Here is a 20703-nt window from a genome sequence, read left to right on the forward strand (position 1 = left end):
TAGCAGTGATATGAATTCATTTATCAAAACCTTGGAAAAGGGCAGCAAAAGGAAGTTCTGACTTTCAGAAGATATTAATGTTCAGTTGCATTAAAATTTGTTTATAAATCTCATAAAGTTTTAGTTAAAAAGATTTTAATTGTTTAAGGTTAGATTGGAATTAATTTCATAAACTTAGAAATTTTAAATTATTATTTATGTTTGTTTTAATAATACTCGTATTTTAAGTATGGAATATATTTACACTCAATAATTGACTAATCGACTAAATTAAAATTTTATATTAAAAGTATAGAGATTTTAAACTGATTGAATCTTAGCTCGATTGCCATGTGTATTATTGTCAATGTACGAATATGTGAGTTCGAGAATGCTGATGAGATTATTTAAAAGAAATACAAAAATTTTAAAAATTTGTCAGAAAAATGTTGATAATGTTAAGAAGAGTAAAATTTCACGCATGAAAATTAAGAGAGGTGAAATTGAAAGAGAAACTAACAAATATAGACAATACAAAGTGTGAACCTTGCCTGATTTAGGGTGAGTTTGGACGGGCGATTGGGTGCGGTGCGGTGCGTTTAGCTTACTTTTTGTCTCACGCTACAGTATCGCTACAGTATCTAATCTCACCGCCACCACTGTTTTTACACTAACCGCAGGTAAACACACTGTCCATCCAAACTCACCCTTAATCTCGGTCACGGCCAAGGTCGTCAGATATTCGGGTTGCGGAATCCAAATCCTGTGAACGAGCTGAACCGTATCTCCATCGGTGCTAATGGAAACGGCATATGAACACTGTATGATAGCCATGTACTTGGAGAGAATTGCTCTTGTTGGAAAGGTTCAAATCCGGATCCGCTGACCGATCCAAACAATAACTCCATCAGTGCTAAGTGGGGCTTGGAATATGAACATATTATAGAGCCATGAACTATAATTGAAACAAAGGTTCCAATCCGAGTTGGTGGACCCTGCATACGAACATTGTACGGAAGCCGAATAGCTATACTTGAAATAAATTGTTCTTGTAGCAAAGGTTCCAATCGGAATCGGTGGACTGAGCCAAACCGCCTCCATCGGTTGCAATGGACTCTGCATATGAACATTGTAATGGAGAATGAAGCTTTTCTTTGTTTTCATCGCCATTTTTTATAGTTGGAACATTTCCAGCATCAACATTCAAGTCTTCCTCTTCATCAGATAGGCATCTGCAGCTATCGAACTCATCCATCTCGAAAATCCGACTTGCTAATCCTTCCCTCCAAGATATTCTCAATTCGGATTGTGACACATCCTCAAATGTAGAATTCGAATTCCACAAATATCGATCATCCAAAATTTTCTGAAACCGAGAAAGATCCATAGAATCGGAAGGTGTAGACAAGTGATCAAACTTAATACTCGAACTATTAGTATCACATATCGATAAATGGCTCTCCGGTGACAAGCTCGCCATTCGGAGATCTTCGGTTATTGAGAGTAGCTCAGAATGAAGGTGATGAGGTCTCTTGTGATCCTTTAATCTTGAACATGACAACATAACAGGTCTTTCCAAGCTTGAATCCGATTTTGGGGTTTGCATAACATTTTCACTCCCTAATGTATCTGCAGATAACGGAGAGTTTCGTCCATCGATATTATAGCCGTGTTTTTCCTCTTCTTTCGGGGGAATCAGTCCGGAATAAGGTGTGACATTTGGAGAAGACGAACAATCCAAACTTAGTCCAAACCGAGGGCCTTGAGTTGAAATAAGCATACTGTTTGTGCTCCTTTGGCTCTTTCCGGTGCCGCTATTTGTAGCATCACTTGTGTCATTGCTGAAGTTACACCAGTCAAAAGAAACACCAAGATCTAATAACGGCGATGAAGGAGAAAGACGTGTCTTATGTTCTTCGAGAAATCCATGTGAAGAAGCAGAATGCTGGTTGTCATCCTTGTCGTGATCGTTTTCATGACAAGGAGACAAAAGCCAATGCATTGAAGCCTCAACAGGTGAAGGCAACATTGAAGCACTGAACTTGTTATCGAGTCCAGCATCACAATCTTCTTCAAAGCTGGCATCGTTAGAACCATTGCTTAAGATACCATCATCAATCGGTCCGGCTTGAGCTACAGCAAGTACACCTCTAGCCCTACATTTTCTCTTATCAGTAACCCCGGAAAGGAGATGACCTGCACCATAACAAGCAGGAGTGGTTGCCATTGCGGTAGACTGGATCTCAGGAGAAAATGAAGCTTGCAGGGGTGGTGTTTTAGTGTCACTAGAGCTGGTGTTCGATTTTTCATTATTCAGTCTTGATCGAACTACAGCAAGCACACCTCTGGCCCTGCATTTTCTCTTATCTGTAACCCCGGAAATGAGATGACCGGCACCATAACAGGCAGGCGTGGTTGCCGAGGTTGCCATGGTTGCAGTACACTGGATCTCTGGAGAAAACGAAGCCTGCAGCGGTGGTGTTTTACTTTTACTCGAGCTAGTGTTCGATTTCTCATCATCAACGAGCCTATTCTTCAAATTACCATTACCAGCAGCTAGATGATCCAATACAGAACAACTTGCAATCTTACTAGCAGCCATGGGAGTGAACCGAAGCTCCTCGGACTCCTCAGAATGCGACTCAACCACAGGATTGAAAACAGTAGGTGTCTCCGAAGTTGATGATTTGGAAGATTTGGAACTCTTAACTCGGTTTAGTTTGTTGGAAACAGATGCAGACGAAGAATTTTCCTTCGTCAAACAGAAGGGTTTGGATCGAGGGAGACGGGAAACGCGAGCAGATTTCGGGGTTTTAGTGTGACAACGGCGATTCAAAGCGGTTTTACGAGTACTACCAGTAGCAGCAGGGGAAGAAGAATAAGAACAGTGGGAGAGCAAGAACTTGAGACAACCCTTTGGTGCTTCAATGGAAGCAGAAGCAGAAGATGAAAGATGACCGTTGCTGCCATGGATGATGTTTTCAACAGCTTGAAAAGCTCTTCTAGAACCCTGCTATAAGAAAGACGCCATATAAATTATTCATAATTTTCAATGAGCCATTTCCAGGATCCCACTGACTTAGCTTAGCATTATCTATTCGAACCGGAACCTTCGATTCGATTCGATTTAAGTTCCGATCTGACCTGTAGAATTCAATTCCGGCATCTATAACATTCGATTCCAATTCAACTTTAAAAAAAAAATCAAAATACCGCTCATTAACTACAAAATCATCTTGAAACTGAACTATTATCACATTGTAGCCTAACTTAAGGTAAAATAATCATTCTAAGAAGTGGATCGGAACTTACAGGATAACGGTGTGAACGGATATCAGACAAATGCGAAGGATTTTGTTGTTCTTGTTGTTTCTCATTCAGTATCAGCTCAGATTTGGCAACATCATCTTCCTCGTAGAGACCTTTTTTCCCTCTTGCTTGAGCATGCTTCGACTATAAACGAGAAAAAAGCAAATATAAAATAGATCAGATCTCGTCTTGCTTCATGAATCAATACAAATTTTGAAAAACAAAATTAAGCGGGGGCGGCAGCGGAGGATATACCTGAAGCAACCCAGGCGAGGGAAGAGGGAGGAACATCCTGTGACTTTGGTTGTGGTGGTGCGGCGGTGGCGCGACCGGTGGGGGAGTAGATCTGAAGAATGCGGCGGCGAGACCGTAGAGTTTACGAACTGATACAGTATTTGGGTACGGTAGGGCGGGCTAAAATTTCAAATGTTGGAACCGGTTGGTAACTGGACAACCCGTAGAAATGGAACGTTGGATTATAATATATTTTATTTAAATAAATTATTGTTTTTTAGTGTTAAAAAAATTATTATTATTTTTTGTCCCTATTTTTTAATATTATAATATTTTGCCGTCATGATGAGCCGTTGCACTTTCTTCTAGCAATTCTCTGTCATTTGTTGAAGGGTATAATATATTATTTGGCATCTATATTTAGCTTCAATGTTTAATTTGGTAGCTCAATTTTTTGTCTCAATTTGATACTTAATTTTGACTCTAATGTTCAATTTGATACCTAATCTTTTTCAAACTGATACTTCAGTTTTTTCTTGTCCCATACAAGTACCTGCGTTTGACTTCAATATTCGAATTGTTACCTGTGTTTTTCTTTTGTCTCAATTAAGTACCTATATATTTTTTTACTACAGTACATGTGTCAAATATTTGTTCGTGGTTTGGGTACCAATTTGAACATTGTATCCAAACTTAGGTACCAATTTGAGACAAAAATATTTAGATGCCATATTGAACATTCAAAACAAATATAGGTACTAAATAGTATATTAATCCCTATTGAAAAACTAAATCCCCAAGCCAATCAGTTCAATAAAAATTAAAATGAAAAATTGTTCATTTCATAAAACATTGGTCAAATTTTGTTATTATTCTTTTGTATTCTATATTAGTTGTGGATTTAATGGCAAATTTTAGTTAATGTACATTTTTAATTAGTCAATTTTAAAACTCGATCTCAACTCTAAATATAATCAAATTGAGTGAGATGATATACATATTTCCAAATAAAACATACATAAAGCTGGCCCAAACTTTCAATTTGGCAAAACCCATAATTATACAAACTAAACATCCATTTACTCTAAGCAATGCCCAAACATAAACAAAAACACAGAGTTTCAAATCAATTAAACCATTTCAGATTATTATCCAAGTTTATAACACATATAAGTACCTGTATATATATATAACGAGAAGGGCTGATACTACTACTTCGACATCTAACCTTCCTATACTAAATCAACCAGACCCGACCAATCGACAAGGCTCCAGTTTTTTCTCCTATCGTAGTATTTAAGTGCAAAGAAACACGTCCATGCGGATTAACTATCGGTCCCTCGGATAAAAATGTGCAAGAGAACTGTAAATGCACTTAAACAACACTCTACCTTGCTTCAGTTTTAACAACCTCCCTAAGGTCCTGCTATTACTTCGAAGTCTATACACACTTTTAAGATGTAAGTTCTGAGCTAAAAAGAAGCAATTCCGATACTATGCTACTGTTGGAAAAAGGCTGATCAAACCTATTTTTCTGGCTTTTAAGCAATAAGACCACTGCATGTATATGTAATTGCTTCCAAAATTTCAAGATGTGCCCTCCACGGAAGATACCTCACTTTTATTGGAGTTCAGATTGATATTGGACTGTGATTTATCACCTGATGCTGCATCGTTCTGTTTGCTTTCGTTTTTCTTTGAATTGAGAAATCGACCCCCAGATCCTCTTGCTCGTCTCAATGCATGCAAATGACGGGATTCATGCAAGTATGGCTGCAAAATTATTGCGGTGGTGACTAATGAGTCACTGTTGCAAAACCGAATGTAAACATTTAAATGGGAAAAGAATTTAAAAAAAAAGTTAACATACTTTCCGAGACTTGATAGCTTTATTCTCTGATTCGGCTTTTGCACGAGATTGTCGACGTCGCAAGATGCCATGATATTGTTTTGCATTAACAAACACGGGCTCCTCAACTGCACCTGATGGCAAAGGAACTCCTGCTTGCTGAATACCCATCAACTGAAGATGGACCTAAAATGAAAGCCAAAATAAGCCAAACTTCAGTCCTAAACTACGCTGCCCCGACTTTACATTTTTCTAGAAATACCCATGTCTGACACATTTGAATATGGACATGGGATATTACCCTTCAGGGACCCTCTATATACCTGGAAAAACATAGAAAAAGTTGAACACAGCTGTGTAAAACACATACCCACATAGGTTAACCGCCACAGGGCTGCGGAGGATATCGTTGAGCATCATAGGGAGCAAATATGCTTCTATAATATGGATCCGGATAAGGGTAAGTAGCCGGTGCCTTCAATGTCATAAGCCAAGGAAACAAATAAACTATCAGAGATCTGTAACAAAATCGGGTCAGAGGGTCAACTGATTGGACCTCCGCCAGTGTTAAAAAAATCAGATTGGAGGTCAAACCACCAGTTTGATATTTATTTTTAAATGTTTTAACACTAATTTAACGTAAAATAGATGAACAGTGCAAACATGCTTCAAAGGCAAAGCAAAAATGAAAATAAATGTTGATGCTAAAAATGATTTTACTCTGAAGATGGTACCGCAGCATGTTGAGATGTCATGTATGGGATATTTCGGGTTGTGATGGCAGAGGGAGAAAGTCCTGTTGCAGGAGATGACGACTGGTTGTGGGGTTCTAAGTGTTTTTGCTGTTCACCAACTTCGTTATCATCTGGCAGGAGTAAATTAGTTAAAATCAAAACCATAATAAGAGAGCACTCCAAATGAAGAGCAGCCACCAATCAATGTCCATAAAAGGAAACCACTTGGACAACTAAGATAGAAAGCATTGGAGGCACAAATAAAACAATAACGTCAACAAACCCCACCAAATGGCTCAGTATTGCATGCGTGTAACATAGCGACACAAGGAGCCCTCCCAATAAATGGGATAACAATGAGCAGTTAATTCAAATTTCAAAATGAAGAGCATTAACAGAACAAGGTCAATAAAATGAAAGCACAGAGACAAATAAGATACAATGCTTCCAGGCACAAATTAAGACTTATGTTGCTCCAACTCTTCATTTTTCTCAACATTCTCGATTCTGGCACATTTCTGGACATACATGAAAATATCTTCAAATAAACTAAACACACCTTTGTCGTTCTCGAATTCACACCTAAGTTGGACTAACATAGATTATTACAACAAAATCAAACCATGCAGCCTAAATCATACCCACTAAATGACCCCAGTACGTGTCTTCATTGCACGGGAAAACCCTCAGTAAGAGATACCATCAATAAATGAAATAGCAATGAGGAAAAACACAGGAATTCAACAAGCTGGAAACCAAAAGGTCCTTTCAATCCCATTATTTAAATATCATTTTTCTTACCTCGATTGAACACCGGGAAATAAAAATTAAAACAAGCAAATTCGAAAATGAAGAAGGCCACAAAAATATTCAAAATTTTATCCAATCGCAAAGTTCTTAAGAACATGACCATGGTGGAACCATAAAACATGAAGTTGACAAAACATATGACAAAAAAAATACCATAAAGATCATGCACAGAGGAAGTCATGACGCTGTTGTGACCAGAGGATCTGCAAACTCAAATCTGGCAGAACAACCAACAGAAGCAAAGTCAAGGCAGTATAAAGAATCAGAGCACTTTCATCAAACAATTTAGATTTTAATCCAAGTCTGTATTCGTACTTTTTGGAGCTTCTCTTGGCATCTTTTAGATTCAAAGCAATTTTCATAAAGTTTTGGCAATCAAAAGTTTTTACAAAATACAAGCATGCAATGAAAACAATATGAGCTTGCTTCAGAGAGCATTACTATACCCAATATCTCTTCCTTAAATAGAAGTAGTCAATTAGGCATTGTTTGATTGTTACTTCTACTATTTCCCTCAATAAACGTAAGTTGTTGATTAGGCATTTTTTTATTGTAACTTTTACTATTTGCCTTTTGCTTCATAAAAAAAATTACTGAAAAGAAAAAGAAATTTCATGATTAATTAAAATGAAATCTCACTAAAATGCACATGTTTTTATTTTCTAAAATATTACACACTTTGATTTTAGATTATTCAGAAAGATTTATTTTCTTTAGCATCCAAACACACTTCTAAGTTTTGCTTCCCAAAGGAATAAAGCAAAAGTAACACCAAAGAGTATCTTAAGGAAGTGGTAATCATTACAAATCCTAACAGAAAAATAGTCCAAATTCAAGATAATTAAACCTACAAGTGTAAACTAAATTTATAGAATACATGATTGAAACATCCCATGAAATTGGTAATTATTGCAATTGGATCATTGCACCTAAAAATGTTTCAAGCAAAATGAGTAAACAAATAAACTCAAGCTCTTCTTTCTTTTTTTGCTTGTTCTTTTACCACAAGCTACAAATTCATACAATGTCCGATGCATATTTGGATACAAGTAGGTATGACATTCCAAAAGATCCTCCATGTACATAGAAAAAAGTTAAACATACCCATGTCCGACACCTACACCAATGTCCTGAGTAACATGAATCATATCAACTTCAATTTAGATACTCACTGTTAACTGAATTAAAACCTAAAACTGAAAAAAGAAAGAATTAAAGTGGCTTGGAAAAATTTCCCTCTATCATTCCCTTCCAAACTTTTAAGTTTTAAACCATTCTCTTAGTCTGCCCAGTGCCTAATTGCACCGACAGAATGATATGATCACCATGAATTTAAATGAATTCTAAAATCTTTTCTTAAAAAAAAAAAACTAGTCCAATGAGCAATATACAAAACGATTGCTAAGAAAATTAAATAAATTTAACTGGAAAAATTCCCCGATTAAATTTAGTAAATTAACTCATGTAAAACAAAATCAACTCAATTAAACAACAGATTTGACTCCTGAAATTAAATGAAAGAAAGAACATAAAAAAAGCTCAAAATTAATGTTATTTTGAAAAGGAATCATTCTTTCACTTAATATTCTTCATGGAAATTAAAAAAAAACGATGCGGAAAATCCCATATATCACAGTTTTTTACACTTCCACAACATCCAAACGAAATAGGAAATTGAAGTGCCAGAAGAGAAAAACTTTAATAATTCTCTTTGCTCGAATTTTAGAAGATTTGAGAAAGATACAATTAAAAAAATAAATTAACAAATGATAGTTTATGGATAAATTCTCTATACCTCTAAAAAGGAAACAGCATAAATTTTAATTTGAAAAAGAAAGCAAAACTACAACAACTAGGGTTCATCGACAATCGAAATTTTACCTTAAATAGAGGTGACTGAAATTCTGTATAGCAGAGAGCTGTTTGATTTACATTTCTTTCCGTTTGCCGGAAGATGGACCAACAAATCTCTGCGTATACATGTGTGTTTGGAAACAGAGAAAACGACAAATCAAAGAAAAGGAAAATGAAAATCCAACAGCACTGAAAATTAAAAAAATTACTAAATTAATGGTTTGAGTTGCGGTTCAAAAATTATTTTTCATTTATTTTATTCGAGCTCATTTTTGTAACTTAGAAATCCGAATTACTCGTCATTAGCTATTAAAATATATTTTATATAAATTTTATAATTATACTTATTGAAATTAAATTAATAAATCATAATTCAATTGTTGTTAACATAATAGAACATAAATTTGAATACATTAAAATATATTATCCTTATGTAATTTTAAGCATTCTATAAAAAGAATAAATATAATAATAATTTATAACGATATTAATGTTAAAAATAAATAAATTTGATGGTAAATTTAATAAAAATATAATTATTGAATTTGAAATAGAACGTAAAAATAGTTGTCTTTAATTTCTTTAATATTTTTGTTGTGACGTTGATCATACACGTGGTATGCGGAAAAAGGATAGGGTACATTCGGTTTCACGAAGGTTCAAGTCTATAGTGGAATACATTGGTTGAATTCTATTATTAGTCTTTGTACTATATGTAAGTTATCGATTTAGTCACTATACTTTAATTTGATATTTTTGTCTTTGTATTTTCAAAATTTAAATTTCCAGTCCTGACTAAATGTTAGTTATTAAATTTATTAAGTTGAATTCTGCTCTCTTTCAAAATATGATGCTGCAAACATATTATCACATGTGTACTCTAATATTAGTTTGTAATTTTCAAACATTATTCAAAAAAATAGTTGATGGGCTTAATTGTTACCATTTTCATCAAGACTTAAATTTTGATATTTGGAAAAGTATAGAGACTAAAATGATCAAATTAAATAATATGGACTAAATCTACAATTTTACGCATAGTACAAGATTAATAACAAAATTACTGCTATTATTGGGTCAAGATTGTATTTCAAAAGAAAAAATACAAGGCCTAAATTTGACTAATTCAAAAGTAAAAGGATTGACTAGCAGCATCATTTTATGTATAATGAATTGTATAAATGATATTTGTTTCAATATTTTGTGATAAATATCAAATTTATACATAATGTTTGATCTAATATGTAATTTGATACGTGAATATTGATTTGATGTAAATTTACACGTGAAATTTAAATTGTTATTCATATTGAAATATTATGATTGTTTGTATGTAATATATCAACTTAAAATAGTGTTAATTCGATAATGTTGTTAATGATTTATGAAAATCTCACAAAATTAAATTTCATATATAAAATTACACATTCTATCAAAGTTCATTTATAGTGTTGATATTTTTAAATGTGAGTTTAAATAAAATCCCTTGATTATAGAAAATTAGTCATGAAGCAAGTTAAAATTAATGTTCATATTTTCAAAGATGTAATTCTAAAATAAAAATTATATAAATAGCTTGATCAAATATCTATTGTATTAGTTGATTTTCTGAGAATTGACTTTTGATAGCTTTAAATTTTTATTCAAAATAGATTCCAAAAAAAATTGGAATTAAATTATATAAAGAGTAAAGCTTATTCAACATTGTTTTATCATTTACAATATTCAAATCTGATATATTATTTGTGGAACATCCAACTCTTTACAACTCTACCTTATATTTGGTTTTAACCCAAAAATCCAATTACTGTCCAAGTTATAATTTTGAGATAGATCAATATTTAGTCTCTAAATTTAACAACTTTTTTATTATGGTTTTATTTTTATCCGCATTAATCTTAAAATTTGGTAACTTTGTTCAATTGATCCCTAAACTTTAATTTTATTAATGTATGATGCAGTAACACCTTAATGAAATTAAAGTTCAGTAATCAAATTGGAAAAAAAAATGCCAAATTCTAAGATTAATATGGACAAAAAAGTTGAGAGACCAAATTAAAACAATTCTAAATTTAAGGACTAAATATTATTTTATCCCTATAAATTTCAACCAAAAGAGGTTCGGGCAGTGAAGGTTCTGACCAGGGAGACAGGTGAGCAAATTCGAGCCAAGAAATACGTGGGGATAAGCCAACAAGGTGCCACTGCAGGTGACCGTTGCCCGTTGATGGCTTGACAGTTAAAACTTGAAGCTGGAAAAGGGATCAGTTACACGCGAGTCCAGGAGAAGGGGATTCCATAAGTGGCTGGCCCTCATTTGAAATATAGTTTACTTTTGAATTTCAATATTCAAAACTCGAGTCTAACTCATCTAAATTTATTTAAAATTTATGATATTTTATTATTATTTATGTATGATGTAATTAATAGTAGATAAAAAACATATTAACTTCTTTACATGATTGTAATTGATATGTATTTATATGCATGTGTAAAATATAATTTATTAAGAAATTCAAAATTTAAGTATATATATATATATATATATAAACAAATCAACGAAAGACATGAAGCAAAACTTTTTTGGAGGAGTCTGATATCAATTATGAAAGTTAAAATGTATGTTTTTCAGTGAAATTTTACAATTTTTAAGGAATTAAAAATGTGAAATTGAATTTTAAATTTTAGGAGGACTAAAATATAATTTTATCATTAAATTAATTAAAAATTTTGTAAATTTTAAAGGACTAAAGGAGTTTTTTTTTTTTCATTTTGGGGTTAACTATACCCTTTTTAGTACTAGTATTAATATCAAAACAAAATGACACGTTCATTGATACGACATTAACTAAATTAATTTAAATATCCTTAAATTACATGAGAAAATATTTTAAAGACATATTTTACTTTACATTTCAACCAAAAAAAAGAGGAATAAAGCTTTTGATGACACTATTATCATTTAAATGTTTGTTCTTATAGAGTTTATAGGCATTTGCTTTAATGAGATATGAACTATACCTATTCAAAGATCTAATTATCCTTTAAAATTAATAAACATGTGATAATATAATGCCTCTAATAATGAGTTACTTTTCTAAAATTTACCCATTTTATGTCTACCTTAGAATCATACATGTTTAAAAATAAAAATGTATTTGAAGTATTGGGTTATAATAATAGTTAGGAAGGCAAAAGTGATTGTATGACTAAAATCTAAACAAACCTTTAAATGGAAAACACACAGGTAATATATAATTTAGTTATTAAGTTTGATTTGAATGTTTTATTAAATACGTTCGATTTTAATGTTCAATTTAGTTCCTAAAGCAAATGGCATTCTTTGGCGCAATGAATATTTGAATGGTGTGCTCTAGTATAAAAATATTAGTACTTAATTGGGATAAAAAAAACTCGGGCATCAGATTAAATATTGAAACCAAACATAGTTATTTAATTGTCACAAAAAGAAACTCAAGTATCGAATTAAATAAAAACCATTATATACCAAGTCGAGCATGGAAGCCAAACTTAGATATTAAATTGGAAAAAAAGAAACTCTGATATCAAATTGAGCATAGAAGCCAAACTGATGTACTAAATTAGGGATAAAAAAAAAAACTTACGTACCGAATTGAATATTGAAACCAAATTTAAATACCAAATAGTATATTACTCCTTATTACTATTTGAATTAATGGAACAAATTTGGGGGTTTCATCAATGGAACGATCATTTTGAAAACAAATGAAATGTGAGCTATAAATAAATTCTGATAGACAAAATTATCAATCATGAATGGTAAATAATAGGATGCTTCAATCATTTAGCCGAAAAATATATATATTACTTTTAGAAAATTACAATTAAATTCATATAAAAAGAAAGAAAATAAAGCTTGAATTCTTTCAAATTCCATTCTTCTTTTCTCTGTTATCTTTGGATTCCAAATTCAATTCTCGGTGAATTATCAAAATCCTCTTCTTCAGATATAATTCTTTGTTGATTTTGGTTTTGGTTCTTTGTTTCTTCATACTTTTAGCTTATTTCTTGGATTTTAATTTTCCAATCATTAGTTTCTCTCTGTTTCTTTTTATTGCTGGAAAATTTAGGAAATGAAAATAGATTACAACTCTGAACCACAAATTGGAATTTAGTTATAAGTATTTTCATTTGAATTTGTTTCTAAATTAAATTCCTTTTTCTGTTTGAGAATTATTGATTTATTTGTTGTTGTATTTTTATTTTCTGGTTGAATTCTGTTTCCTCAGTTTTCTGTTTCAAGCTTTGATTGTTGGATGATTCAGGGTTGGTTTCAAAGCAATGAATGCTACAATGATTACAAAGACTACCTCAGGTATGTTTAAACGTTTCATCAACCAATCATGTTTTTATTTAGTCAATTCAATAGAATGATTTCAATTTTTTTTTTTTGTAATGAGAATATTTGTTGTTTCGAAAAAATCTGAAGATATATGTATGACCGCGGATTTTGAAATTAATTTTTTTTTGAGGTATAACTAAAATTGTCAAATATTTTAGAATTTTAATGAGTTTTTATCAAAAAGAATTAAATGGTTTAATTAAGATTTTTAAAAATTATGAAATTAATGAGAATTTCGAAAAACAATAAAGGAGCAAATTAAAATTTCAACAAATTTCAAGAAAAATAAAAATTTTCAAAAGATTTGAGGACCAAGATCCACCATGGATCAAATGCACGAAAAGAACTTATATAAAGCGCTGACACATGAATTCGAATAATATAGTTGAGAATTATAGATTATTATCATCATGTTTTCTGTATTGAGTACCAGGAAAAATTGAAACAAAATGAATCTATCTTTTTAGATACATACCCATTTTTTAGGGGTGAAGTAAATAAATTTTGAAAAGGCGAAATTAAATTATATATTTTTACGATATTAAAATGTAATTTCATATTTTAATAAATTTTTAAAAATTAAATTAAATTTTTATCATTTTTAAATTCGAGTTTTAAGTCTACATTCTACTATAAGAGCTTTTTTTATTTTTAATACCTATTTTGCAGTCAATCGTAGAAGACTAAGGAACTTAGTGAATAAAAGTGATAATCGCATTTGTGCGGATTGTGGTGCTCCAGATCCAAGATGGGCGTAAGTTTTTTTCCTTTTACCACTTGTTTAAAGTTTTTCAAAATATGCTATTAGTCCATGTGTTTCTACAAAATTTGAGATTTAATCTTTTTATTTTAAAAATTAAAAATTTAATTTTCTTCTTTTTTTCAATTTGAAAATTGTAATCCAATCATTATTGTTTTTGGTAGTTTCTGTTAGAATTTGTTGACTTAACATGTTTACCTTTTGTCAGTTATATGCAATGTCATATGAGAATAGTCTAATTAATATGCCAAGTCATTAATGATAGGACTGGGAATTTTAAATTAGAAAATAAGAGGACTTAATTTCAAACTTTTTTTAGTATATGGACTAAAATTTGAATTTTATTAAAGTATAGGGGCTAACTGCATATTTTAACCTTTTGCCTATGAACGGACTACAAAGCTTAGAACATAGCAATGTAATGCCTAGCACTTGTTTGTAAAATTGTTTGAATAAGAAAATGGTTTTGGATTGTATTTTTCAGATCGTCGAATATTGGAGTGTTTATATGCTTGAAATGTTGCGATGTTCATAGAAGCCTTGGCACACACATCTCCAAGGTGACCATTCTTCATCTATGATTCAAAAATTGGACCGGATTGGTCGGTTGAATCAAGAACCAGTAGGTTCAATGATTTAACAATATAGATTGAACGATATTATTAGCAAACCGATTAAAACGGCTAAAAAATCAATTGAATCAAGAACTTATGGTACAAGGCGAAGCAGTTCGATTTCCAGCCTGATGTTTTATTTCATGGGTTACAATTCATTTTTCAGGTTTTATCAGTGACATTAGATGAATGGTCCAATGAACAAATTGATGCGATGTCTGAAGTCGGAGGAAATTCGGCTGCTAATGCAATCTACGAGGCCTATATACCTGAAGGTTTTTCGAAGCCGGGTCCAGATGCTGGTATCGAGGAGAGGAAGAGATTCATCAGGTTCCACTTCTCACAAATTTAGAACTCATCCATATGCTTTGTTATCTAGACTCAAGCGTGAGTCTAAGATGATTATGTTAAAATTTTCTTTCAAGATTCAATTTTTTTTTTTTGAGGATCATATTTCCATACCCTTACTTAGATATCTATTGGAAATGCGTATCAGACATAGGTACTTGAAGAATGATGAAGAGTCGTAATAACATAAATCACATTCATTTTGTCATAACATGTTTATCAGATTTTAGATAGAAAGCAAACACTTAGGGTGGGTTTGAATGGGCGATTGGGTGCAGTGTGGTGCGTTTAGCTTACATTTTGTCTCACGCTACAAAATTGCAACAGTATCTAATCTTACCGCCACCGCTATTTTTACACTAACCGCAGGTAAACGCACCGCCCATCCAAACTCACCCTTAAACTACAACAACTTATGTTTGCTTTAACTCTTTATTTCTCTTGAAGCACTCATGTCCGACACATAGTTATGCGAACATGACCTCTTAATACCATCCAAGTACATGAAAATGAATTTTGAAAAATTGGACCATACCCATGTCAAATATGTACCCTATTCAACACTCGTATCCAAATCCAAGTAACTTATGTTGTAGTTACTCATTTTAATTCATCTCTAGGTCCAAATACGAGCTTCAGGAATTTATGAAATCGAGTTTGCGGATTTCAACAGGAAAGAGTTCTCCTTCTTTTAAATCGATATTTTCTTCAAAATTTATGGATAGTTTCCGAATAAGGCCGACGGATGATGAGGTAAATTCATTTACTCTTTATTTCTTTAGAAAAAAGGTTTTGAACCATAGTGTTGAGTTTTGGATCGATTTTGGCTCAACTTTAGGTTTCCTATTTAATTTAATGAAAATGACTTAAAAACACTATATAAATTGGTTCGATTTAATCAATTGTATGGTGTTACATTTATTCATGCGAGTCTCGCTTGACGTGAAAGTGGTAACAGGATGGTAAGGTAGAATTTATCGGCTTACTGAAGGTCACAGTGGTGAAAGGCACGAATTTAGCCATCCGGGATATGATGACGAGTGATCCGTATGTTGTCTTGACTCTCGGGCAACAGGTTTGTTGCTAAGCATCTTTGGCTTTCATTCTTTACATTAGTCGGGCTCAGGTGTGAGTGCCGATTATTGGTATGTATTGGGTAAAGGTATGGTTAGACTTTTCTAAGCTTTTCCATTATTTGGATGATCTCTGGAAATCATTTCATCATATCCTTGGGTCCGACACAAATACTCCAAAAAGAATGAAATGTTGGAGCATCATACTTTGTGTGTTTGTTTCCCTATCAAAACGAGAATAAGATTAGTTGCTTTGAGTTTACTAACGATAACATCGGGTGTTTGATCTTATTAGACTATTCAAACAGCTGTCATTCCGAGCAACTTGAATCCGGTTTGGGATGAGGACCTCATGTTGTCCGTCCCGAACAATTACGGGCCTCTGAAATTGGTAACTACTTCGTTTTCTTCCCGTTCTATGTTATTTAGAAGCTTTATAGGAGTTTCCCCCGAAAAGGAAAGGGAAAAAAATGTTTAATATTTTTAAAGGACTGTTCAGGTTACTCATGTACTGCATAAGAATGCATAAGAATGGGTTTCTAGTGGGTTGCTTCCATGTTACTTGGACTCGACTATGAGTTTTGGATTCGAGTATGTTCTTAACACGGATATGTTTATTTTTTTCAAAACTTCTATATATTTTGAGTGTCTTTAAAGGATCGTATTTCTATACTCATGTTAAGATAAGCCTCCGGCATAAGTGTATATGATGATTTACAGTTCATTGATATTTCTTGTTATCTTAAGCGTAGTCATGATATGTTGAGCTAATCCATCAAATTCGGATATCGTAGGAAGTATATGATCACGACATGTTCTCGGCCGATGACATAATGGGCGAAGCACAGATCGATATCCAACCCTTGATATCAGCTGCAATGGCATATGGAGATCCAGAAATGTTCGGCAACATGCAGATCGGAAAATGGTTGAAATCCGACGACAATGCGCTGATCGAAGATAGCATCATTAACATTATCGATGGCAAGGTGAAACAAGATGTCCAGCTGAAGCTTCAAAATGTTGAATGTGGAGAACTTCATCTAGAAGTAGAATGGCTGCCTCTTGATCAATAAGTTTATGCATGTGTATTTTATGTATTATATTCTTGTGGAGTCCTAATTAGACTCTAAAATTCATGTATTTTTGTCCTGTTTATTCATTTTTTTCTGTCATAATCATATTTAATTAATTTTTTATTCGTATAACTTTCGATAGGTTCTGGCCCAAAATTATTTTAAAAAAATTAAATTTTTGTTTGCCGAGGCTTTTGATCGAAATAACCTGTTCAAAAATGGTAGAAAAATATAAAATATATGTTATAAGAAATATTGTAAATCATATACATAAGAATATTTTGTAATATGATGTTGATTAAAGCTAACATTCACAGGTCTTGAATAGTATCTCATCTTGATTTCTTTAACAATAATTGATTTCCAGTAAAATTTCTTTATTGATGAATGCCCTCCTCCACTATACAGATGTGAAATTAATTTGCAATAATATCTTTTGTCGAGGGTAAGGAAAAGTATGATTGAATGTGTTGTGTTAGGAATTAAATTGTATTTTATTTATTTTATTGAAAATGAGTAAATTAATCTTTATATATTAGATGAAGGAGTATATTGATTATTTTATTAAAAATTAGATCAATTTAAACTAGAGTTGTCCATAAATCGGAAATTAACAAAAATTTAGGCTCAATTGTTAGCATGGGCTTGGTCTGGGCTAAAAAATAGACTTAAAATTTTTTTCTAATTCAGCCCAAATAAAAATGCTAAAATTTAGGTCAAATCCGTTCGTATTAAAATTTTTTATATAAAAAAATAAAAACTACAATACATCAAATACAATCACTAAAATAAATGTTTCCCAACAAAAGTCTTTATACTTAAATAATACTAAGATAAATGTAACTTACTAAGCAAATGATAATAATAAAATAAGAATTATTCAATATCCAAATAATAATAACAAAATAATAGCAACATAATAGTGAAATTATAGTAAAACAACAGATTTTTTTTTAATTTGGGTTAAGCCCGAGCAAAAAAAATTTATCCGAAGCCCGGTTAATTTATATATTTTTTTAAACTCTCTCACTTTTTTAGTGATTCGACTCAACCCACAAACAACTATGTGGATAACCAAACAATCCGATAGCGACAAATTACTCATAATTTAATTACTAAATTAGTCTATAAAATTGGTGTGACAACTAACACTGGCTTGTTGCTGCTCCGAAGTCCAAATATATTCTCAATCCAAACCTAAAAACTAGTGGCTAAACGGAAAAGATGAGCTGGATTGCACTGAAATAATTATAATACATTATGGGTAAATATACATTTTGGTACTTGAATTTAGTTTCAAGGTTTGAATTAGTACTTAAAGTTTTTTTATTCAATTAGGTACATAAACTAAACCTCGACTTTCTTGTCTAATTAGATACTGAACTTGGTTTTTTAGTTCAAATTAGTATCTAAATTTCACTTTATAATTCAAATTTGTTCAAATAAGTCACCGTAAGTACTAATTTGGACAAAAAAATCAAGTTCATGTGCCAATTTCAACCAAAAAGTCAAGTTTAGGTACCTAATCGAGCCAAAATAAACTTTAGGTATCAAATTAAACCTTAAAGCCAATTTCAAGTACCTAATTAGACAAAAGAAAATTTTAGGTACCAATTTAAACTTTAAAGCCAAATACAAGTACCAAAATGTATATTTACTCTTTATTTTTAGTCTTTGCCCTTTTTCCACTAGCTACGTCTTATCCATTCCGAGAAAAAAAATTACAAAATAGATATAATTGAGGTATCAAAATGTATATAAATATGAATATATATAACAAGTAAAATATTAAATTTTATAAACATTACAACATAAAATACACCAATTTCTAAATTTTTTTCCAAAATAAACTCGTAATTAATTGCTAATTACGGCTAAACTATTATTGTCGTTCTTAGTTGAATTAGTGGAAGGGGAAAATGATTTAATCTTAATCACATAAATAAAAGCGGAAGCAGCCAACAAAGCCACACCTGCGACGCCGCAAATCATGCTCCCTAACAGCAGCACGTGCCTCACGTGATCGTTTCCCCGCTGGTTATTGGCCACACTCCGCCACCACGAGGTGTCGTTGGAATTCGTGGCCTTTGGCAACGCCACTACCGACGGCGTCGACGATGATGAAGTGGAGGAAGACTTTGAAGTTGATCCGAAGAAAGACATCATTTCCGGCGACTTGAGACCCTTTGGTGGTAGGCTTTGGTACTCTAGACCGTGATCTGAGGGGCGTAGCTCCCTGGCCGCTGATTCTTGAACGAGAATGAGGACGATGACGGTGGTGACCAACTGTAGAAACGCCGTCATTGAAATGGCGTTGCTTTTTGTGTGGAAATAAGGCATAGCTGATTATAGTGTTTTGAGTTTGAGTGACAAAGTTGGTCCATAAATACGTACTAAAAGAAATAATAATAATAATAACAATCCCGTCAAAATAATACGTTTTTATTTATTATTCTATGGATAAATAACAGATTTATACATTAATCTTGATCGAATGTGTAATTTAATATATAAATTTTGATTTTGTGCAATTATTAACATGAAACTTGGATTGTGATTCTTTAGAATACACGAGACTTTAAATTCGATTCAATTGTATACATTAAATTAAATGAATATGTACATTTATTTTCATATTGGATTAATATAATTTTTGTGTATATAATATATCAATGTAAAATGGTGCTAATTCAATACTCTTATTAGTGATTTGTGAAAATTGAATCAAAATAAAATTTCATGTATAAAATCACAAAAATCAAAGTTCACGTATGACATTGCATATTGGATCAAAATTTACATATAATTTTAATATTTATCCCATTATTTTAGTGTTATAAACAAATATAATATAAAAATAAGTATGATTACATATTCGAGCAACTATATAATATAATTAAATTATTACAACGTATAAACTGTTATAATAAACGTTGATAATGGCGGTAAAATAATCGCAAAGCAATAAGAAAAAAAATAAGAACACATATATTTTAAGTGGAAACCCTTTTGGGAAAAGACCATGGGCAGAGGACGAGAAATTCACTAATGTTGAAAAATGAATGATGTAAGAGGAGTTTCGACTACATCTATTTAAGGGTTTAAAAGCCCGGTTCGAATCGAAGTTAGATAGAAGGAGAATAATTCTATATGGATTCAACTTGTGTTGTATGGTCTGTACTGCAATAGGTGCACTCCTGGTGGCAACTCTAGTCTAGTTTTGTGCTTAATGAGGATCTATGACAGGCTACGGTCCTCGGCCTTTTACCCCCACAGATTTCATTATCTTGCCATTGTATTTATTTATTTAACAAGCGATGGAATTCGGGTCATATAATTTTTAACATAAACGTACAAGGAACTTGAATAATTACAAATAAAAATATATGTCAAGCAATTATAAAATATAATCAAACTATTATAACATATAAATAAATAAATAATTAGAATAATACGAACAAAATTCACCCATTGAACTAAAAACATTGAATGCGAGCACGCATAATGAAATTAAAGATCCATACATGAGATTTTATATTTAATGCATATACTTAATGGATTTGCTTTTAAAAATTAAATAATACACCTAATTTACTAATAATATATCGTTGACTTCTAAAAGAAAACATAATAAAATGTATATTTGTTATAATTAAGTAATCATGATTAAAATTATATA

At 31.9% G+C, this 20703-nt stretch overlaps 3 protein-coding genes and 1 pseudogene across 4 annotated transcripts; 1 reads left to right on the plus strand and 3 right to left on the minus strand.

Annotated features, from left to right (window-relative positions):
- Nucleotides 1-452: 452 nt before the first annotated feature.
- On the minus strand, nucleotides 453-3902 carry LOC105776759 (uncharacterized). 2 transcript variants are annotated; one of them, XM_012599657.2, is made up of 3 exons: nucleotides 3544-3902; nucleotides 3292-3432; nucleotides 453-2989 (listed from the first exon to the last, which is right to left on the minus strand). In XM_012599657.2, the coding sequence occupies exons 1-3, from the start codon at nucleotides 3577-3579 to the stop codon at nucleotides 1007-1009; spliced, it is 2160 nt and encodes a 719-aa protein (XP_012455111.1). In that variant the 5' UTR covers nucleotides 3580-3902; the 3' UTR covers nucleotides 453-1006. The 2 variants fall into 2 exon arrangements, with proteins under 2 accessions (XP_012455111.1, XP_012455110.1); XM_012599656.2 differs by having other exon boundaries at nucleotides 453-2992.
- Nucleotides 3903-4641: 739 nt separating this feature from the next.
- LOC105776760 (nuclear transcription factor Y subunit A-7-like) lies at nucleotides 4642-8986 on the minus strand (annotated as a pseudogene).
- Nucleotides 8987-12661: 3675 nt separating this feature from the next.
- On the plus strand, nucleotides 12662-17098 carry LOC105775050 (ADP-ribosylation factor GTPase-activating protein AGD12). Its single transcript, XM_012597590.2, has 9 exons — nucleotides 12662-12731; nucleotides 13077-13126; nucleotides 13823-13907; nucleotides 14398-14473; nucleotides 14694-14857; nucleotides 15496-15628; nucleotides 15834-15950; nucleotides 16244-16339; nucleotides 16743-17098. Exons 2-9 carry the CDS (start codon nucleotides 13093-13095, stop codon nucleotides 17022-17024), a joined length of 987 nt encoding a protein of 328 aa, XP_012453044.1. The 5' UTR covers nucleotides 12662-12731; nucleotides 13077-13092; the 3' UTR covers nucleotides 17025-17098.
- A 1696-nt stretch (nucleotides 17099-18794) lies between these two features.
- On the minus strand, nucleotides 18795-19402 carry LOC105775793 (uncharacterized). The gene has a single exon (XM_012598304.2). It carries the CDS (start codon nucleotides 19362-19364, stop codon nucleotides 18882-18884), a length of 483 nt encoding a protein of 160 aa, XP_012453758.1. The 5' UTR covers nucleotides 19365-19402; the 3' UTR covers nucleotides 18795-18881.
- Between the last annotated feature and the right edge of the window lie 1301 nt (nucleotides 19403-20703).

This window comes from Gossypium raimondii, chromosome 10 (genome assembly GCF_025698545.1).
Source record: "Gossypium raimondii isolate GPD5lz chromosome 10, ASM2569854v1, whole genome shotgun sequence".
Classification (NCBI taxonomy): domain Eukaryota; kingdom Viridiplantae; phylum Streptophyta; class Magnoliopsida; order Malvales; family Malvaceae; genus Gossypium; species Gossypium raimondii.